We start from the raw sequence: 21,258 nt of genomic DNA on the forward strand, positions 1-21,258 counted from the left end.
ATGTATCCTTTTGTAGCGTTACTGGTGCTCATGTAAAGCGCTCCAATACCTTCGGGTCGAGTTCGCGCTATATAAAACTGCAAAACAATATTTAAAAAAATCCATAATGGACAGTGCCCGGGACTGGGGAGACAAGCACAGGCCGCTTCGAGCCTCAGTACCCGTGAGCACACAGTTGCTTCTCGCGAAATAGGCTGCGCACCACATCATTTTGCTCCAAGACCACCTCCTAGCCCACCAATATGCCGGTTGTGTACTTCCGCTCAGTGGACCCGACACCGGAAGCAGTTCCTTGCCCTCCACCGCAGAGGTCCGCGGTTTCCGGCCGGCCCTTTGTCTCCCCTTTGTCTTCCGCCTGTCGTCACCGGTGCGGGGCTCGGGTCTGCGGCGGGGGGTCCTCTCATTCACCCAGATCCGGATCCCTTCACCCGGCGCCTTCCTCGGCAAGGAAGCGAGGCCAAGACATGTCTGGAGAGGATTTCACCCAGGTAGGAGGAGTTGGACCGAGAGCAGGGGGGTGGGGCAGGGGAGGGGGTTAGTAGACCCAGCCCCTAGTGGATGTTTCCATTGCGCCTCGGGGGCACACCTTTTAAACCCCTTCTCTCTCAAGACTTCACAGAGATCTAATGCATTTTTTTTTGACTGGCTCCGCCGGAGCTGGTAGTTTTAATAATTATGTCATTACATTATGGAGTGAAATGTTCCACAAATGCTCGCATGTGCAGTTTTACATTATAAACAGCTAAGATAACAAAACAGTGAAACAAAGCAACTACCGAACAAAACCTAACGCCCCATATAGGAACAGTTTCGCCTAATAAGTCCTATTTGAACACAGCATTGCATTTGTATTTTTTTATCATGCAGAATCCCCCCTGTGATCGTCATCGTTCTAAGAATAGATAACATGTAACTTCACCTTTAAAGTTCCACAATTAATGCTGAAGCTGGTGACGAGACAGTGGTGGCTCCTTATCAGGGACCAGTCTTGCCTCTGGTGAGGTGCCACTTAATGACCCTTGCAACAACTGTTAATTAACTGAAAAGTGTTCATGAAAACACGACTTTCGTGTTTTCATGAACACTGTCAGTGGGCAGGTCAATCCCTGCAGCCCCATATCCAGCTCCTGATGATAGGAGGGGGCTGAGGTACGATCTAGCTGCAGAGTGCTGTTTAAAAACATGGCATTCTGTAAGTAGATTGTGCATGCCTGAGGGGCGTAGTTCAACTATGCTCCCCTCACATAGGCACAATCCATGTTATTTTGCAGACATACTGCTCATGCCTCGGGCTGAACAGTATATGTGCTAAAACATGTCTGTTAGGGCGTATATCTGTGCATCCCTGAGGCCAGTAAGAATCCACGCAGAGTAGCGGGGCAGTATCCACAGCTTCTTATAAGGATGTGCTTCCAGTACTGTCAAGCAGCTGGGAGAAGGATTGTGTTGGATCTTCCCCATTTCAGACCTGGCCTTGCTGCTCTGTCTGGCTCCTTGTTGGGAATCTTTTCATACTGGTTCCAATGTCCAGCAGCGGATTCCTGCTCTGCTACTGCCACAGGGCATCCAAGTTGCAGGTAAAGGAAGCAAGATAAGCAAAGATTTTTTGTTTGTTTCTCTGTGCATGAGTGTATATGTGTTTGTGGGTAAGTGAGAATTAGTCAGTGTGCTTGAGAGTGAAAGTTAGTGAGAATCTGAGTTTGAGAATGATGTGTATGAATAAGTGAAAATGAGTGCGTGGGATTGAGTGGAGTGTGAGTAGGTTAGAAGGTGTGAGTGATTGGAGATTGTTAGAGGAAGTCAGTCAGGAGCGTAGCTATCCATGGTGCTGCAGACTCAGAGCACCAGGGCCCAAAGTCAGTGAGTGTAGGAATTCCACCTTTCTGCATGGTCACCCTGTTTTTTTGTCTTTTTACCGAACCCTATTTTTTGCTGGCTGTGCACTTTACCCCTGCTAACCAGGAGTAAAGTGCCTGTGCTCACCCTGTCAGCAAGGTAAATGTCACTAGTAGACTACGGCACATATTGTACCATCAACTACAGTGGCAGTGCAAACATGGCTTCAGGCCTAATATTTTAGACTGACTGTAGCAATGTAAACACTTCAATTAAACCTGTCAAAATAAGTCTTTAACAGGTCAAAACCTTTTTAAATATTGTTACTCCTATGTAGGCATTATACCCCATAAGACAGGGTGTGTAGGATTTAAATGTAGGATATATAGAATTTCAATGTTAACATGTCGTGATTAGCCCCCCAAGAGCTACTTTCACAGTAAGAAGGCTGGCTGGTCCATAGAGAAAAACTGGCAAGCAATATTAAATATTAGTTCTAATATCTTAGCGTAGGGACCAGCCTAGAGATATGATTTAGCAACTTTTAAAATATTTATCATAAACCAAATTTAATAGTGATGTCAGAATTTAGATAACTATTAAGGTAAAGTAACTTTTGGAAAGTTAACTTTTCCCTGCCCAAAACTACTAAAGGCTCATTCACTTGAGCCTTTCAACTGTCACCGAACTTATGAATGGCCTGATTAAGGCACGAAAACTGCTCCTAGCTCAGAAACAAAGGCACCTGGGTGTGGGGAGATGTTTTTGTTCTCTGGTAGGATGACCATTTTGGCTGCTCACAGGAACTAGATTTACTCCAAAGGGCCTCCCCAGTCGCATGCAGATGACACCTGGGCAGGCCCTTTCCATTATTCCTCCAGTTAGGCAGGCACAAATCCCAACGGGTGGGGAGCTGAGCTGGTTTGGAGTCGCCACAGAGAAAGGACTTTTCATTACACTGGCCACACCTCCAGGAGGACACAAAGGCCCTGCACAAGAAGTGTTTCACTATCTTGGATTTTGACAAAGTAGGGCGCTATGGGATCATTGGAAGTAGGACAGACAGGAAGTGCTACAAAAGTGGGTAGGGTTACCCTGGGAGCTTTTACCCCATTAGTTAGGGAGGGGACAGGAGTCACCCCCACCTACAAGCTAATGCCAGGCATAAATGTGGTATCTTCTGATACCGCCTTCGCACTTGCTGGACCTTATGATGAACAGTAGAAGACTGGACCTGCTGTCTGTGACCTGAGAGGAGCCCTGAAGGGCTGTACCCGAAGGACTGCACCCAGGACAAAGAAATGGACTCCAAGGGTAATAGGGCTGACCTCCTGTCGAAGCTACAGGAATACAACAAGCTTCAAGAGGCCTTTTCTGTATCTGACCCTGCTTTTAGCCACTGCTGGGGCAAGTCCTTACTCCCACGTGCTATTCTTGAGGCCCTGGAACCCTGTGGCTGTGTCTGGCCTGACTGCTCCTACCACTTGAGACTTAGTAACTTTTTCAACTTCAAGACCCCAGGAGGACCAGGACAAACCTGCCACACCTATGTGACTGAGGGACGGTGTGCTGGGCTGAAGCTTCAGGTTCTTCCCGCTCGGAGCTTCTCTGCAGCAGCAAATCCGATTCAGAGTACCTCACAGAGAGGCTGTCTAGCCTTGTGTGCCCTCTCGGCTACAGATTGCATCTTTTCTCCGCTGAAGGATTCCAAGCTCCCAAAAAAGTGAATATTTGAAAACGTAGAAATTTTGACTGGACGTAGGCATAAAATTATCTGGCCAGCGAAGGGACCTTTTCTAGGCACAGATTCAAATTTCTACTGCTTGGAGCTTTCACGACCAAAACCTCGTCAAATTGCTAACCAACTTATTGGAGCCCTCCTCTGCCACAGCCTGCTGCCTTTGCCCTGTTGAAGATTTTGGACTTAAAATCCCAAGGTAAAACCTCTGACCGGATCGAACCTAGTTTGTATATCTGACCGGTGCTACATCGCATTCAACCTCAAACCGTGCCAAAGTCCTTGTCTACTGCAACTGGTTGATCGCAGTTGTCACTTAACTCTTTTTTACACTATTTTTATTTAACATTTTGAAAATTCTTATCTTCAGTTACCCTTATTGGATTGTTGTTGGTTTTGGTGTAATTTTATTAATTAAAATATTTCTCTTTTTTTAATTTAGTTTAGGATTTTTAGTGTGTTGTGTTTTGACTTTATTGCTGTTTTGGTACTGCATACATTGTTTCCTCATTGCCCTCAAGTTAAGCGTGCCTGCTCTTTGCCATAGCTACCATTGGGATGAACTAATTTATTTAGTGACTTAGAGGGTTCCCTCCGACAATGATTGTGATTATAACTTGAGATGGATAGTCACGCCCCTAATCTAGGAACCCAGTGTTTGTAAGTATGCTTGTAATTGAGAGTGAGAACCAGTCGGTATGTATAGGTTTGTGAGTGAGTTACAGTGTGTGGGAGTTATAGTGAGTGAGGGGGAAGAAAGTGAATGTTAGAATACTGAGAGTGTGAGTAAGTATGATTGTGTTTTTTTGGCTTGTTTTATGATTGTGGCTATGGCATAGTCAATATGATTATTGGTGTATGGCAGCACTGAAGGTAACATGATGCCCCTGGCACATTGGAGATAATTCTTGGCATAAGGGAGGGTGCCCATGGAAAAATGCAGCCTCTGACATGCAAGAAGTAATTCTTGGCTTACTGGACCCTGTGAAAAAGTACTAGCACTTGCATGCTGGAAGTAATTCATGGCTTGGGGCACCCATGCAAATTGCTGGCGCTGGGACATTTCAGATAATTCTTGGCGTACGGGACGGCACCCAAGGCAGTATGCATACCCTGAAATACTGGAAGTAATACTTAGCATAAGGGGACACACATGGCAAAATGCTTGCACTGCCATACTGGAGGTTATTCTTTGCCTAATAGAAGGCAGCCATGGCATATTTAGGCTGTAAGGGGTGAATGGGGGGATGCCAGTCATGTTAAAATGGTGGCTCTGAAATACTGGAGGTAATTTTTGAAATGCGGTCTACCCATGGTATATGGGCAGTATCAATGGCAAAATTCTGGTACTGGAATATTGAATGTAATTCATCCATAACACATTATTTGCATTGGCACAATTAAGGTAATTCTAACGGTATGGGGAACTCTAAAGGCATATTTTGGAGGGAAAAAAGTGAGGTGAACTCCTGACAAGTATTAAGCAGACTTTAGAATCCTACGGCTTTTCATTCCTTCATACCCCAGTATCTTAACTATAGATGTTAAAGGTGTTGCCTCAGTCTCCTCTTCTGGGCCGCAAAGTGACAAAGAGGTAGCTAGTAGAGGCTTGGCTGATCTCAGCACTGCAAAGCATGTGTATCCATTGCGTAGTTGCTGAGAAATAAGTGGTGGTTCCTGGTTCCCCTCAAATACCCTTGGAGCTGATGGCACTCCCAGGTGTGGGAAAAGCTGACGGCAAGCAATTGTTCAGAAGATATAGCACTGTTACCCTTTCATCACCACCAGCATGGGTAGCTGACTGCATTCAGCAGTTACTAAGATATTGGCACTTTTTCCTTATTTGAAGTGCCAGGATCCTAGTTCAGGGATACTGGGACCATCTTTACTACCCAAATCATACTCTTCAGGATTTGTCGATTTCACGGTTTGCCAGAAGAAATCTCGAAATTGAGAATTAAGAAAAAATCCTGCAATTTTTTCAAAAACCCAGCAAAATCTTAAAAAAATTACAAACTTATTTGACCATGAGCTGCTGCATTGGGTAAGTAAAAGGGGGATGGCCAGGAAAGAGTTGTTTTCATTCTCTCCTTTGCCCTTATAAGGTTCCTGGAGGGGGAGCCTGCCTCCAAGAACCTCAAAATAAGCTGTGCCTAAAAGAGAAGAAGACTGCTGGAGACCGGGACACAGCAGGAATGCGAGCATCCCTGCTTCTTTTAGCAGTCATTCTCTTTTTCCAAAACATCATCCTCAGTTTCTTGTTTTGTCCCCTAACCCCCCCCTGTTTAGCAGACCTATTCCCTCCCACCTGCACCTGGCTGCCCTCCTTTCAGCTACCCCATCTCATCACCTTTTTTTCTACGGCCCCTTTCTTCTCTCCCTCCGTAATAGTTTAGTATTCCCACTCCTCCCATGTCACCTTTATACTCCCAAGAGCTGCTGCAGGGGGCCGTTACAGTAGCCCCCTCCACCGTCTTCCCACCTTACATTAAGGTAGGAGGATACTGCAGGGGAGCACATCAACAGCTCCCTCCAGCAGCATGTATGCAGTGGTGGCTGGCATGGCCCGCTGGGCGATGGCCGAGGGATTTGCGCATAATAAAATTAAAAAAAAAACAATAATGACTTAGTTTGCCGCTGGGTCCCGCATCTCTGATCCTGCTCTCCTCGAGGAACAGGAAGCAAAGCCATGCCCCACTGACCAATCACAGCGCTGCAATGCAGCGTTGGGATTAGTTCAGAGCGTCCAGGTTCGACGCTCAACCAGGGAATGAGGACCTGGGCATGTTCTTCATGCAGGCTCTAATACAGCCTGCATGGAGAACCAGGAAAGTGCGCATGACTGGTTTGGGAGGCCAGAGAGGGCCGACCAAACAGTCATTGCACATTTAGGATTGGGCAAACCACTCCTCCACTGCCCTGCTCCGAAAGCAGAGCAGCAACGCCCACCCACCCCCTCTCAACGCAGCACAAACATAAATGATCATAACTTATAAGTTATAATCATTTTATGTTTCTACTTCGCACTTCTTGAAAGCAGTGAGGCGACACTCCTCCGACATAGCGGAGGAGTCGCCACTGCATGTAGGTCACCATCGAAAGTGACATGTCAAGGTGGTGCCATACAGGGTGCAAATATTTTTTTTAGAACTTATGTTTATTGATATTTATAGTAGTCATACAGGAGCAGATCACGATGTTATTATCAGCTATAATCTCCACAGCATTACACCATGTCGTTTCATCCAGAAGACAAATGCCGTTACATAGTGTCCATTAGTGCCCTCCACCCAAGGCAACGAGGATGATTTCAAAGACAATACATATAGTGCAAAGTGTTGAGTAGAAGAGGGAACCTAATAGCAAGGCCAGGTCTCTTCTAGGTACAGTCTCAGAGTTTTGGAAAACGTGAGGCGTCTGCCTAATTGCCATAGTTCAAACCAGGTTGCAAGTGTACAAGTGTATTCTGCACACTCTAGCATCAGACATCCCGTTCCCCAGCACAAGCTTGCTGCTCAAGGCTGGTTTGTTGACGTGGACCCTGTATTTTTGTGACAGGCAAATTTTGTGTCTGTTAAAAAATGCTGCAAATTTTGCTTTTTTGTCTGCAATTTCTTGTGTTGTACCTGCAAAGTTTGGCAAATCTAACTGCAATATCTTGGAAGAAACAGGGGCTGAGGGAGGGTTTGAGGTTCTAACCATGTTCTGCCTTCCTTTTCTCCAAACAGTGTTGATCCCTCTGCCCACTATCTTGGAAGAAACTGGGGCTGGGGGAGGGTTTGAGGTTCTAACCATGTGCTGCCTTCCTTTTCTCCAAACACTGTTGATCCCTCGGCCCCCTTTTTAGGTCTCGCTTAGCGTTGCTGCGCACAGCGCAGCTCGCTCGGCGAAATTTTGTGCTAATGAGTACTTTTAGAAAAAGGCTTTAAGCCCCGCCCCTCATTTCCATTGTCTGGCGTCACCGTTTATGCTAAACGGTGGCCAGTCATTGGAAATTAGCTATCCGTGTTGCCTCCCTTTGGATTTTTGTGACGGCCCACCCAGACTGGCTCGCCTGCTTTCCTTCTGCTGTAAGCGATTTCTTATCTTTATGGTGTCATGTGTTTAAACACACGGCCCCATAAAGACAAGAGATCCCCATGCTCAGGCTGCAGTGGGAATGGCGAACTGCTCCTTTGACCCGTGTGTGCTTGCACTTCTCCTCCGGCCACGTGTGTGCTTGCACCTCTCCTGCCGGCCCCGCGTGTGCTTGTGCTGCTCCTCGCTCACCATCTCAGTCCGCTTCTTAACATTGTTCCTTTCAGATCTACACCCCTTTCCCGCCTTAGCTCAGGTTGTGTTTTGTTTTCTTGACCTGTGAACGAGCGCCCTGCCTCCAGCACACACAGAAGGTGGCGGAGGGAAGGAGCAGACATGGTGCTTACTCGCTGGGCACCAAGGAGCTTGTATTCATGACCGCCGCACACGTATCTCCCTATTCAGCGTTAGTACAAGAGTTTCCCTGGCTCAGCGAGGCCCCGCCATTTCACAGAAGCCGGGTCTCCTCCCGCTGCTCTTGCGGGTGCGGGCTCCCCTGGTATTGTCTTTCACACCCTCTCCTCAGGCTCCACCTAAATGCTGCTTCCCCCTGCTTGTTTAGTTTGTAACCGCAAAAATGCAAACTATTACAAACATGTAACTCCATGGGGGGTCCTTACTCTGAGCCCGCACGTCACCCATCGGTTTGTGTTTCACCAATTCACCTCAAGGTGGGTCCCTTTTGCAGTGTGGGGGCTAACGCACTCAATTTACTTATTTATTGAAGGACGTTTGTAAAGCCCTTACATGCCACCAAGCAATGACTTCTGAGCTCTGCGAGGATTGAAAGCAAAGAGAAGAAATGACGGAAAATGTTAAATGTTAAATGTCGTATACTTGTAAAACGCACAGCTGCCCCAGCAAAGGGGCGTCCCGGCGCTGTATACCGCTGGGGAACCCGTCCTGGCTTTCCCTGTGGGATGGTCCCTACTGGGAATCCCCAAGGTGGAGCCAGGCATCCCCGGCGTTGATGGGGCCGTTGTGGAGATTAGGCAAGCTAATGCCCAGAGTTGCCGAGTGGGACCCCAGGTTAGAGTAGGCACCGAGGCGAGAATTGTTGAGTCCGCTGACCCTGGTCCACGACCCTGCCGCATCGGGAATTGAACCCTGGTCCCGGGACGACTTCTGCTCCCGGGTCTGCCGCCTCTAACCAGTGAGCCACACCACTCCAGAAAAGACCGGGGGACGGGGGTTTCGATGATATTAGTACATGGAAGGGAAGTTTAAACCGTTTGTTATGCTGAGTGGAAACAAGAAAAGAGTGAAAGCCTTTACACAGATCGCTTTGCAGATGGTGGGTTCAATACCCGGCGAGCGGGACCATTTACAGGTCTCTCCTGGACTGGCGGCGGTTTGTTGACTTCGTACTTCCCTTGATACAAGTTGCCGCGTTTCACCCACTGTGGTAGCTCTGGGTAAAATAACGCACTCCGCACTTACAAGTGTTTCAGTGCCTGGAACTTTCGGGTGTGAAATCTTCAGGCCTGATAATCCATCCAAAAGACACGGCGACCACTCAGAGAGGCGCCAAGGCTGAAGCCTTGAACCCTGCTACCCACTATGTGCTACAGTCCGGTGGGCGACCAGTGAATGCCCCCACCACAGGCACAAGAGGGACCATCATCCCTGCACCCCCACTGGACACCCCCACACCATCACCAGCAGACGGTAGACAATGTCAGCATTTTGATTTCTACCAACATGGTGAAAATCTGCTCTGAAAATCAGACAGTAATTCTAGGTACCAGCAGTTATTCCTCATTTCAGGAATACCCCCACCCCCGTACTCCAAAGCCCCGTCCTGTATCGCCTCTGCACATTGAGCCCTGGTACCTCAGTGAAGGTGAAGGATGCTCTGGGCCCACAGTCTGGGTTGGGATTGTGCAGTGCTTGTTGGTTTCCAAAAATCTTGCAGCTGACCTTCGGGGCTTTGCTGATGAGTGGTGGTTAGATATTACCGTGACACTGAAGACCATGGTACGGCCAGCTGATGGATGAAAGGAAGCCGCAGAGAATGTCCGAGGCCGGCCCTGGGGGAGCAACACTCGGTAATTAAAGACTCAGCAGGCGAGAGGGGGTGGAGACCAACGTGCCATTCCAGGTGTGTGTGTGTGTGTAAGAGGGGGGTCATGCGAGTGTGTGTATGTCTGCGTGTGTTTTTATGAACTGTGAATGTGTGCGTGTCTGCGCGCCCGTACATACGTGTATGTCTGCTTGCTTGCGTGTGCCAATGTGTATATAAACCTGTGTGATGCATGTTTCTGTGTGTGTGTAAGCACTTGCTTGTGTGGGTCCGTGTGCCTCCGCGTGTGTAAGCTTTTGTCTGTATATTGGTGTGTCTCTGCATTTGATCCCACCCACTATCAGACTCTCCGACAATCATGAGCAATCATGAGCAAAAATCACTGAGAAATGCCCATTCACACAATCGGAGAAAAAAAATCACATGACGTCAAATAAATTATCAAGAAACATCCATTTAAAAATCTCACAGGCAAGAGATTAACACACAATCGGAAAAAATATCTTATGAACAGAGAAACAAATGCAAAACAATGAAATAATAAGAAAGACGGTTAAGAGAAACGGGCACAAACAGAATCCAATGTAAAATCAGGGAAACAGTGTTAGACCTGGCATCCTTGGCGTGGTTTCCTCCTATCTTTCTGCCTCTACCACCTGTATTTTTAGGTCTCGCCTCTCAATGCGCATGCGCATTGAGCAGAGCGAGACTATAGGGCTTAAATAAGCTTTACCTAGACTGGCGATTGACTGGCGATTTGATGCTGTGCCCGTGCGCTTTTAGGTCAATGCGCAAGCGCATTGACCTAAAATGCGCGTGCACATCATCAAATCGCCAGTCAATCACCAGCAGCACTCCTCCCACACCTTTAAAGTGAAGCTTAGCTTCACTTCAAAGGCCCCTGCTGCTTCACACCCTCATCGCCGCTCTCCCTGCTCCGCCCCTCCCCTGCCCGCCGTGTCGCATTTCTCCCCCCCCTCCCCTTCTCTGCCTTCCCTCCGTCTTGTTTTTTTTACCCGCTCCGCCCCCTCCCCTGCCCGCCGTGTCGCATTTCTCCTCCCCCTCCCCTTCTCTGCCTTCCCTCCGTCTTGTGTTTTTAAACGCAGCGCTTACAAACATAGACAGCATACACAAAAGCTTTCTCAAAATACAGCATGAGAGAATTCTTCACACACACAGACACACACGCACGCACTCACTCACACACAGACACACACACATGCACTTGCAAACAGACTCACATGCATGCACTCACATACACACACCCACATGCACACTCAGACACACACACACACACACACACACACACACACACACATGCACACACACTCACACTCACATGAATACTCCCACTCAGACACACACGCGCACAACTAGCGGCATCCAAGGAATGTTATGTTTTCCCATCACAAGGAAAGCATGTGCAGCACATTTTCTGCCACATACGAGAAATATCACAAACTCTTGCGTAGGATGTATTTTTATGTAATTTTGTATGCTAAAGTACTCAGGGAATAGAAGAGTAATTACATACTTAGTTCCCCTAGAGCTTTGACAAGGACATTCTCTGCCTTTTCCAGGAGCAGTTAAATGTGTTTCTTCTTTGCCGCTATGCAACCACACAAATGGCCAAATAGCTGATGCCGATTCACAATTAATTTGAAAAATAAACGTCTCCGTAAGTCAGGAGACAGGCAGGAAAGGCTACAAAAAGAAGGTAGCAAGCCTCATCTGGCAGCAGTGTATTAAGGGGATCTATTTTTGGTTCATTATAATGAGCGATCACGCACTAGTGGCCCGTGACCAGTTCTTTGCCTGGATAACCTTGATCCAGCTTTTGCCCATGACCAAGATTATGATGCATCAACCGTCTTGTTATTTTGCCACTAACTTTACCAAGAAGTGGGCTACACTATGGTAACATCACTCTGTGCTTTATGTTATCTTAGCTGTCAGAGAAACGACAGCCATCCCCCTTTTAAACCAGCTGGCTTCATTGCCAAGCTTGTTTCCTTAGTATTGTGACAGCGGAGGTTCCTAAGTATTGAGGACTCCCCAAGGCTTTATGCAGCTCGGTTTCATGTAAGATGAGCGAGTGAGTGAATACTCCCACTCAGACACACACGCACACAACGAGCGGTAGGCTGAAACACAAAGTAAATAATAAATAAAAAACAACATGTAATCTTTGACAGGGATTACACTGCCACTGACAAAGGTAAACAAAAGTTAGCTCAGGATCTGCAACACTGCATGTTCCTCTCTTCGCTCAAGTTTGACTTGCAACTGTGGGGAGGGGGCGGTGTATTCGCCAGAGCACTTCCACCTCATAATCTGGAAGCATAAATCACCCTGCCCTCCCTCTCCCCATTGTTCGGCTCCCATTTCCTGTAAAGTTCAATTCACAGTTTCTGTATTTTGTGGTCACCTTTACATAGTGCATTACACAGTGAGTTACAGCCCTCAGTTCACGACAGGCGACACTGTTTCAAGCTGTTTTCAAGCTTTCAAGCTTTATTACAAATCACAAAAAAGATGTTAATATTTCACTTCTGTTCTTGGATTTTCGTCACAATAAAAAACACTGAATATAATCTTCACAAAAGTTATTTACAAAAGTTTAAGCTATTGCCATTACAAATGAAATAAATTATTTAACAATTAATTTAACAAAAAAAATAAAAGCCATTGTTATTTGTAATATTAATACATCTAAGTCACGTAAATAAAAAACATGTTGCATTACAAATGCTATAGGTGTCACATTTGCGAAAGTTATAACTATTGGCATTGTAAATGACAGAGCTATTAATTTAGCTATTTTAACAAACACATAAATAAAAAAAAAAAAATTTATAAGACCAATAGCTCAAACTTTCCTAATGCGAGACCTATTGCATTTCCAATGCTTGTTGATGCTGTGCTGGATTTCGTTTTTGCTGGTTTAGATGCTTTGGACACTCTGCCACTGCTGATCAGTGTCAGAGTGTAAGTGCTCCCTGTGTAAATTGTTATTGTGATTGGGTATACATGATTGGCATATTTGTATCACCAAGAAGTCCCTAGTAAAGTGCACTGAGTGTGCCAGGGCTGGTGATGTCAAATGCTACTAGTGGGCCTGCAGCACTGATTGTGCTCCCCACACGAGTAGCCCTAAAATGTTGTCTCAGGCCTGCCACCCCAGTGCCTGTGTGCAGTCTGTGAACTGCCATGTCCTCCTGGTCAGTGTCCCCGCTGATCAGGCCTAACCCTTCCCTTTCTGTGCACATTGGTTGCCCATATGGAAGGCCCAAGGTACCCCCCTGGGCAGAGTGCAGTATATGAGAAAGGTAGAGCATGCACTTGTGTAGGTGAGAAGCTCTGGTAGTGAATTACAGCCATTTTCGTTTTTCACTGCTGCAAGGCTATCTTGCTCCATAGGCTATCATGGGGGATGCTGGCTACAGTGGCTACCAGTATATCTTCACATAGGAGCAAGGTAAGACGACATAAAAGTCTGGTATCCCTGAACTCAGAATTTAATAACACATCTTTTAGGAAAGGTTGTTTTTCAATCCTGTGTTTGAGAACAGCACTTTTAGAAAGCAGCTGTTCTCTTGTCTGACCTTTCTGTGTGCCTTGGCCTGTTTGTGAATTGACTGTCTGGTTTGAGAGTGACAGGGGCTGGGGAGCCCCCAGGAGGCTGGCTGGGTCAGCCCTGGGCTGAATGACTGCATTTGCAACTTGAGTGGTGGGAGGAGATAGCACCTGGGCCTGAATAGGGCTGTGCCTGCCTTCCACGATGCTGGCTCCACCTCCTGCTGGGCGGCTGACGACCCTGCCCCTCACTCTGAAAGGAAAGGAGAAGCCAGGAAAACAAAGTGCTCAAGGAACACCCAGAGCCGGTTCAGACCGGGCTCAGGGCCCACTTGCACAATGAGAACAAAGACTTTTAGGGGTATAAGTACAGGACCCCTGACAACAGAAAATGAGATCATCTTGGAGTCAAGAATGAAGCTCTGCCAAGGAGAAAGCTGAAACTGAAGAAAGAAGTCTGTCCTGCTGTTGCTTTGCTGGACTGACCTGCTGTTGCTTTGCTGCCAAGGAGAGGGGAAGGACTTTGCTTTGTGCTGTGTCTCCTTGCTTTAAGGAATCTCCAAGGGCCTGAGAAGAGCTGGCTCCCTGTTATGAAGTCCCAGGAACAAAAGGACTTCACCCCCAGCTTTCCTGAAGTCTATTGAGAGAGTTCTGTCCTTCCTGGAATGCGTGGCCCATGTATGGTGCCTCTGGAAGTTGTACCTGTGTTGGGAAACTGGAAACCAAGCTTTTTAAAGACTTTCTGCAAGTTTTGACGCATTGCTCGCTTGCGGAGCGCATCCCAGACAGTGCGAGGAAATTCCCTCCGCTACGTCGCTGTGAGTATCGTCGCGGAAGCCATCAAATCGAGGAGCTGCGAGAGAGAGATCACCGCTGGCCCGCGCATTGTCGCCCCGGAGATCGCCGAAACTCCAAAGATCATCGCATTGTGCCTTTGCGAGAGAAAACTTCCTACGGAACCTACGCACCGGAATCCATACAAGCCCGCCTTCCTCCCCATACAGACCGTATTCGTCGCAACACGCCCGCTGCTGCAGCGGGGTAGTCGCATCGCCTCCCCAGGGTCTCAGGAGCAACGCATCGCTTGTTTTCCACCGCACCTGCTTCTGCTTTGGAACTTTGTCGCATTTAAAAGGTACTGTTGGCTAAACGTGACGCAACTTTGGACTTTTCACGCAACTGTGGATTATTTTATCGCAACCGTAAGAACAATTTTGCAACAATATTCTTCAACTGTGTATTTTGGATTTTTGTCGTTTTGGTCTTGTGTAGTTTAGATTAAATACCTTTATTTTTCTAAACTGTTGTGGAGTCAGTTTGTGTTGTTTTCACTGTGTTACTGTGAGTGTTGATACAAATACTTTACACATTGCTTTTGGATAATCCTGACTGCTTGTGCCAAGCTACCAAGGGGGCGAGCAGAGGTTATCTATAGAGTGTTTCCTCCTTACCCTGACTAGAAGCAAGGGTCCCTATTTGGACAGTGGTACCTACCTTTGCCAACTAGAGACCCCCAGTTCTAACAAACAGTCACAAAGGAATCCAATAGAAAAGCACCGAAAGAGTCACATGCAAGCACGCAGACCCGCTTATAAACACTTTCTAAATCTGGCACAATTCGGATACATCATATTTAACCCAATCACTTCCGCCAACCTGTACCTGAAAGCGGGTCATCCAAGGCCTAGATGTACAACTGCTAGGTTGCTGCAGCAGGCGCAGTAACCCACTGAGCTATTTCACCTCCCAAGGGGTTATGGCAGACAAAGCACGGTGAGTACCCTAGTGTAAATGCAATAGGTTTCACATTTAAACTTTTTTTTTTGCAATTGCCATATTAAATTACAATGCGTTTTATTTATGTTTTACAAAAGAAAACAAAAAAACAATGTCATTTACAATGTCAATAGCTCAAAATAATGTCAGTGCCAGACCTATTGCATTGTAAATGCTTGTTGTATTGGTAGTATCATCCCCAAATAAGGGATGGGCTGTTCCGGACATTTTTAGTGGTGGGCTATCTTTGAACGTGAGAAACGGCAGCATGGAGGTGGTAGAGCCTGTGACATCTGTAAGGCTTTGAAGTATTGCAGCCGCCTCCTAATGTCAGTTCAGCATGCTCATATGTGGCTTGTGTGAACTAACTCTCCAAGAGTTAATAGTGTGCGTGCGCTCACACGTCTCAGTTATTTGCTCATGTGGGATTTGCATCCACCACAGGCAAGACCACCCTGTTGTGTTAAGCTTGAGAAAACTGTAATGCTTAGCACCTAAAAGCTGTAAAGACACTGGGACTCCAATCTCTTGCTAGGGTAGGTCTGCAGAGATCAGTGTTCTGTGCTCATCTTAATTTCATGCATGAGGTTTAGATTTGTGTGAAATACAGAGCTGTTCTTTTTATGGAGGAAAGCAGTAGCCTTATTGAGTGGCATTGTTGGGTTTTGATGAGTTCTGGGTTTCTAGCCCACACTACTCCTTTGACCAAGTGTGCGCTCCTCCAGTACCTACCATTAACCTGAAGCGCTATAGGGAAGTACTGGGTAAATCAGTTTGGGATTCAGTTGTACTGTGGCCCAAGGACGCCAGCGGTAAATGACTCCAGTTGTTATAATCTTAAATTGGTAACCCCTGATTGCAGAGTGAGCCCCTGATTCAGATCTCACAGCAAATGTCATGCACACCCTCAAAGCCTTATATATTTATATATTGCATGTGTGTTTTTGTTACAATGAAATGGTGTTATTTTCCAACAAGGTAATGTTTATTGAAAAGAGTATTTTCAGCACAGTTTGGCTGTACATCGTAAAAACAACAGTAAAGTGTTGAGTTTTGTTATTCTGAAGGAGACAGGTTTAGGACTATATTTGCTGTATTTTGTTGCATGGTCTGTATGTAGAAGTGAGAGATTTTCAGTTGCTGTACCTGCAGGGCTCTATAAACCACAGGCCCTGTGTGAACTTAGAATATTCCGGTTGTATTCACCTTTATGAAGGGCCTTCTGATGAATCAAATGACAAATGTAATGATATTTATTTATATAGAGCTTACTACCCCTGACGGGGTGTCAAAGTGCTTTTCGGCGAGTATCAGGGTACTTCGGAACCCATAAAGGATTAGTGGTGGGTTAGTATAGGGAAATATGTGTTAATTTGAGTGGTGGACATGCAAGTCTGCTAGTTAGATTGAATAGGATAATGGAGGGCTAGAAGGGGGAAGGACCTAAAAAGTGTTATTTGGGAGATCATAGTAGTAAGATGAGGCTTGGGATGAGTAAATGGATAGATGGAGGAGGGACGTGTCTCTAGAAAGGGATTAGGGAAATCAGAGTAGTAAAAAATGAGGTTCGGGATACACGAGGGAAGAATTTAGAAAGGGTTGCTTGGGAGATCATAGACTAGAGGGGGGAAGAGTCTAGAAACGTTTATTTTGTAGATCATAGTAGTAGAATGAGGTTTGGGATGAGTCGGAGAGTGGGGGTAGAGGATTGAGAGAGGTATAGGGTGAGACAGTAGTGCATTAGAGAGAGTCAACCGTGTTTTTTCCCCCTTTTTCTACAGTAGGAGTAAAGTAATCAATATATAGCTACATAACTACATAGAATGGGTATACATCTATAAAGAACATACTATATTGAAATTTAAAGTTGTATTGTACAAACGCAGACATTCAAGTGTAGCTGTACTTGAAGCTAGTTTATGTATTTTTTAATTTTTCAAAAAATTTATCCTTTCCTCGGTGTTTCAATAGTGAAGCACTTGTTAAAATATTTATGATAATATTTACATAATTTGATAGATGAAAAAAACAGGGACTAATACGCGTCTAATTAAATAGCTTATATGAAAACTAAGCAGTGACTTAAGCATATTAAGCTTAGAATATATATAACAATAAGTGATATATACATTTATTATATATTTTAAAACCATAGTTATTATACACATTTGTAAAAAGAAATACACATACCTAGATACATACATATAATCAAATTATAAATGTTAACAAACGCAGTGATATGTTGTACATTAAGTTTGTGTATGGTGGTTATATAGGAAATAGCCAACTCTTGACTAGTCTTCTGAATGTAAGATAGTTGTCCTTGGCCCTTATGTTTTGGGGTAATGAATTCCATAGTGTGTCTGCTTGAACAGAGAAAGATGTACCACCTATGGGTTTTTAGGTCTCGCGACCTATCAATGCGCGCAAGCGCATTGAGGGAGCGAGAATTCAAGTGCTCAAAATACTCGTGAAACCACGGGTTTTTCCATGCGGTTTTCTTCGAGTTCACGTGGCCACAGACACGCGCTTTTGGGCCATAAACTTTCCCCCTCCCCAGCCAGCTTTGCCAGCAGCATTTGCCTCATCAAAGGCTTCCGCTGCCCCGCCCCCCGCCCTCACTTATTCACGGCCGCAGGCCGTGACTTCAAAGGGTGCCCCCTGCTTCACGGCCATCTGTTCCCCAGCACCTCCCCTCTCTCTCCCCTAATTATTCACTGCTGGCCGGCCCGCACATCTAGTTTTCCACGGCTTTCACAGCGTTTTTTACTTTCAAAATATACGGAATGCTCTCTACATGTGTTTAGCACTCTGCTTATCAACAATCTCTCGTTTTCACTGTTAACTTTCACTCCTACTTTGTGCAATGCTATATTTTTCTTGTGGCTGGAGTTTTGTATCAACCACAGCGTTTTTTACTTTCAAAATATACGGAATGATCTCTACATGTGTTTAGCACTCTGCTTATCAACAATCTCTCGTTTTCACTGTTAACTTTCACTCCTACTTTGGGCAATGCTATATTTTCCTTGTGGCTGGAGTTTTGTATCAACAATTAATAAAAAAAACATGAAGCTACGTAATGAAATATCAAAACGAGCCTTGAGTTTCTTCGTGGTGAGGGTTAGTCCATTATAATTCATGTCTTCATTATTTTGTTTTATGTGCTCCGTCCTTCAGGTACTTCTTCTCTATTTTGTTTACTTATTTCTTTGCAAGTTTTACATTTGTAGATTAAGAGGAGGACATTTTAGAGACTAACACCAGTCTTAAATCTACCGGCAGGAGGCGCTCTTGCCACATGGCTCATGTTTATAATCTGAATAATTCATTAGGAAAGTGTAAGCTATTGGCTTTGTAAATAACAATGCTATTAATTTATATATTTTCAGTGCCAACACATATTAAAAAAATAATTGTCATTTACAATACCAATAGCCCACACTTTCCTAATGCGAGACCTATTGGCAACGCCAGTGCTTGTTTCTTTTATAGTGAGTTTTAAGACGAGGTGCCAGTCTTGAGTGGAGGCTCCTTTACTGAATGTATTCAGTGATTTTCTTCCTGATGACAAGTGGCCCTGTTGAATGTACACTTTGTGGGTGATACAAAGCAGCTTTAAGGTGAATCTTCTGGCAACTAGTATAGGGCCCTCAAGGCACGGAGATGTGGGCTTGTGGCTTTACATGTAGAAGTAGTCTGGCAGCTGAGTTCTGAATCCGTTGTAGTCGTTTGATAGTTGATAAAGATGAACCATGGTAGATAGGATAACCAAGTTTAGACTGTACAGGAGAGATAGTAGCCTGGACAGACTAGTGTGGAAATCCCAGATGTGGGAAAGATGCGTCGTAGAGTTTTAGCAGTAATGAAGCTTGATCATGCTAATTTGTCCACTTGGGCATTCATTAATAACTTGGAGCGCATGGTAATTCCAAGGGTCTTACTTCTTAGATACTTTAGGACCTATTCCCAGATCGTCATGCCAGGTGCAGAGTGGGTCATAATTTTTCCCATCGCAACATGTGAGTATTTCTGTTTTGGAAGCATCCAATTTGAGAAGGTTCCATGTCCTCCACTGATCAACGACTCTGAGGCAACTGAAGATTTGCGAGTTTCCAATGTCTTTGGGGCTTTCCAGTTTAAGGAGTATTTGTGTGTCATCTGCATAGTTATAGCATGTGAGGTGAAATTCATTGACCATTGCCGGTTATGTCTTCATTTAGATGTTGAAAAGCATGGGTGAAATGATAGAGCCTTGAGTGACCCTTGGTTTTGTGAAGTACGGTTTGGATGAGAAAGGGGGAGAATGGATGACATTTGTTCTGTTTTGAAGGTAGGAAGTGATCTAGTCAAGAGCAGTACCCTCTATGCTGGCCTCCATATTTTATTAGTGTCATGGTCAACTGTGTCGAAAGCAGCTGAGAGGTCCAAGAGAAGTAGTGCAGCAACCCTGTTCCGATCTACTGTATTTTTAATGTCATCCCAGATGCCTCTTCCTGGGCTGAATCCTGTTGGTAGTCTGGAAGTATGGAGTTACCTTCAATGAATTGTGACATCTGAGCGAATGCTGCTCTTTCTATCAGTTTGCCCAGGAAAAGTCAGTTTGCAATTGGTCTTCAGTTGTTGGCTCTGGCAGCAGAGGTGGTTAAGAGTGTTCTTAAAGATTTGCGGTGGGCAAGAGTCAGAAGGGCGGACTACTGGCCTGGTTGCTTTGTTCAGATCCATAAATTGACTTTGTGATATTTGTTGGAAGGAATGGGTTAGCTACTCTTGGAGGGGATTTTTGGAAAGGGGTTGGTGCTGGTGGTTAAATAGGGCTCCCAACGTGTCTGCTTTGGTTGTGTAATGATTTGCCAGTTAGTCCTTGAGTAATGGGATGAGTTCCTTCTGTGCATTTTGGTTTACGATATTTAGTGAGAATTTTTATAAAATTGTTTATTTGCACAATTAGTATTTTGAATTCTGTCTGAATAATACCTCTTTTGTTTTAGCTTTTTTTGATTGTTGACTTTTTTATTTTGTTAAGTTTCACAATTGAAGTTAGTCTTGATTACTGTTTGTTTTGAGCCAGGTGCGTTGCAGCTTTCTAATTTGTTGCTTTACCTTTTTAGGGCTCGCAAAGCGAAGCGAAGAGCTCTTTTGTAGGGGTTTAAAAATGGACCTTGAAATTCCACACAGCTCGTGCGTGTTGATTTCCTAGGTCCATTTTGATTGGGCTTTGCGTGCGTGCTGTTTTTTAATAGAACACGCAATAGGCCATAGGCGGTCGTGTAGCTCCGCCTATGGCCTATTGGTGTCTGTTACGCGCACCAAAGCCCATATGTCTTCAATTATTAATAGAAGACATATGCCTCGCAGTGGCGAGCGCGCGCTCCACTCGCGGGCGTTTTTTTTAACAGGGCCTTTCCCCAGCGCCCGCCCTCCTCCCCAGTCCTATCATTCAGTCCACGGGCGAAACAACAGTGTTAGAGAGGGAGCACGGCAGGAGCGAGGAGAGCGCAGGATGGCGCACAGCAAACAGGGCATTCCGGCGCTCCAGCCCGGAGCCCAGGAGCCCGGAGCCCTTATCTGCCTCTGAGAGCCACGCAGACAGGCTGTATGCATGTGCCAGCCCTCGTTATATTAATGCTGTCCAGTTTGCGAAGGCACAACCTGTTCATGAGTCATTATTACCGCTATATATTACGCAGGCATTTTGCAACACATGGAAAGGGAGAGGAGAAACTGCAATAACACACGGCCGAGGGAAGGGGGCGGCGGCGATATCCGTTTCCACAGATCTGGACTGACATTTGAGCACACTCTTGTGAATAATAAATGGAAGGACTGATGAAACGAGCTGCAACTATCTCAGGCAGGGCTCCACTTTATTCCAGTAAATTTCATCAGCAAACCGAGGCTTGTTAATCCGCGGCTGTAGCAAGTTTCATGAAGTGACATAAAATCAGACAGGTTTTAAGTGCCTAAGAACCCGGGATGATGAACGTGACTTGTCTTTAAGCGCATGTTTATCGGCTCCGATGAGTTATATAATGTTATGTTATGTTATATATGGGTCTTGTATAGCGCAACGGCTACTCCAAAGGAGTGTCCCGGCGCTTTTATGCTCCAGACCCAGAAAAAGAAGCTAAAAAACATAACAACAGACAGGAAGCACAGAGGAAGGAGACAGAAGAAATCTAGTTCGAGAATAACCAAGTCTTAAGATCCTTCCTAAAGGCCAACAGATTGG

At 45.5% G+C, this 21,258-nt stretch overlaps 1 protein-coding gene across 1 annotated transcript in view; it reads left to right on the forward strand.

The window, feature by feature from the left end:
• The first annotated feature begins 341 nt into the window (after window positions 1-341).
• LOC144762327 (uncharacterized) overlaps window positions 342-21,258 on the forward strand; it is a 107,683-nt gene continuing 86,766 nt past the window's right edge. Inside the window, exon 1 of the mRNA XM_078647489.1 lies at window positions 342-488. Coding sequence (XP_078503615.1) covers window positions 465-488 — 24 coding nt within the window. The 5' untranslated portion in view covers window positions 342-464. The remainder of the gene's footprint in view (window positions 489-21,258) is intronic.

Source organism: Lissotriton helveticus, chromosome 6 (genome assembly GCF_964261635.1).
Source record: "Lissotriton helveticus chromosome 6, aLisHel1.1, whole genome shotgun sequence".
NCBI lineage: Eukaryota > Metazoa > Chordata > Amphibia > Caudata > Salamandridae > Lissotriton > Lissotriton helveticus.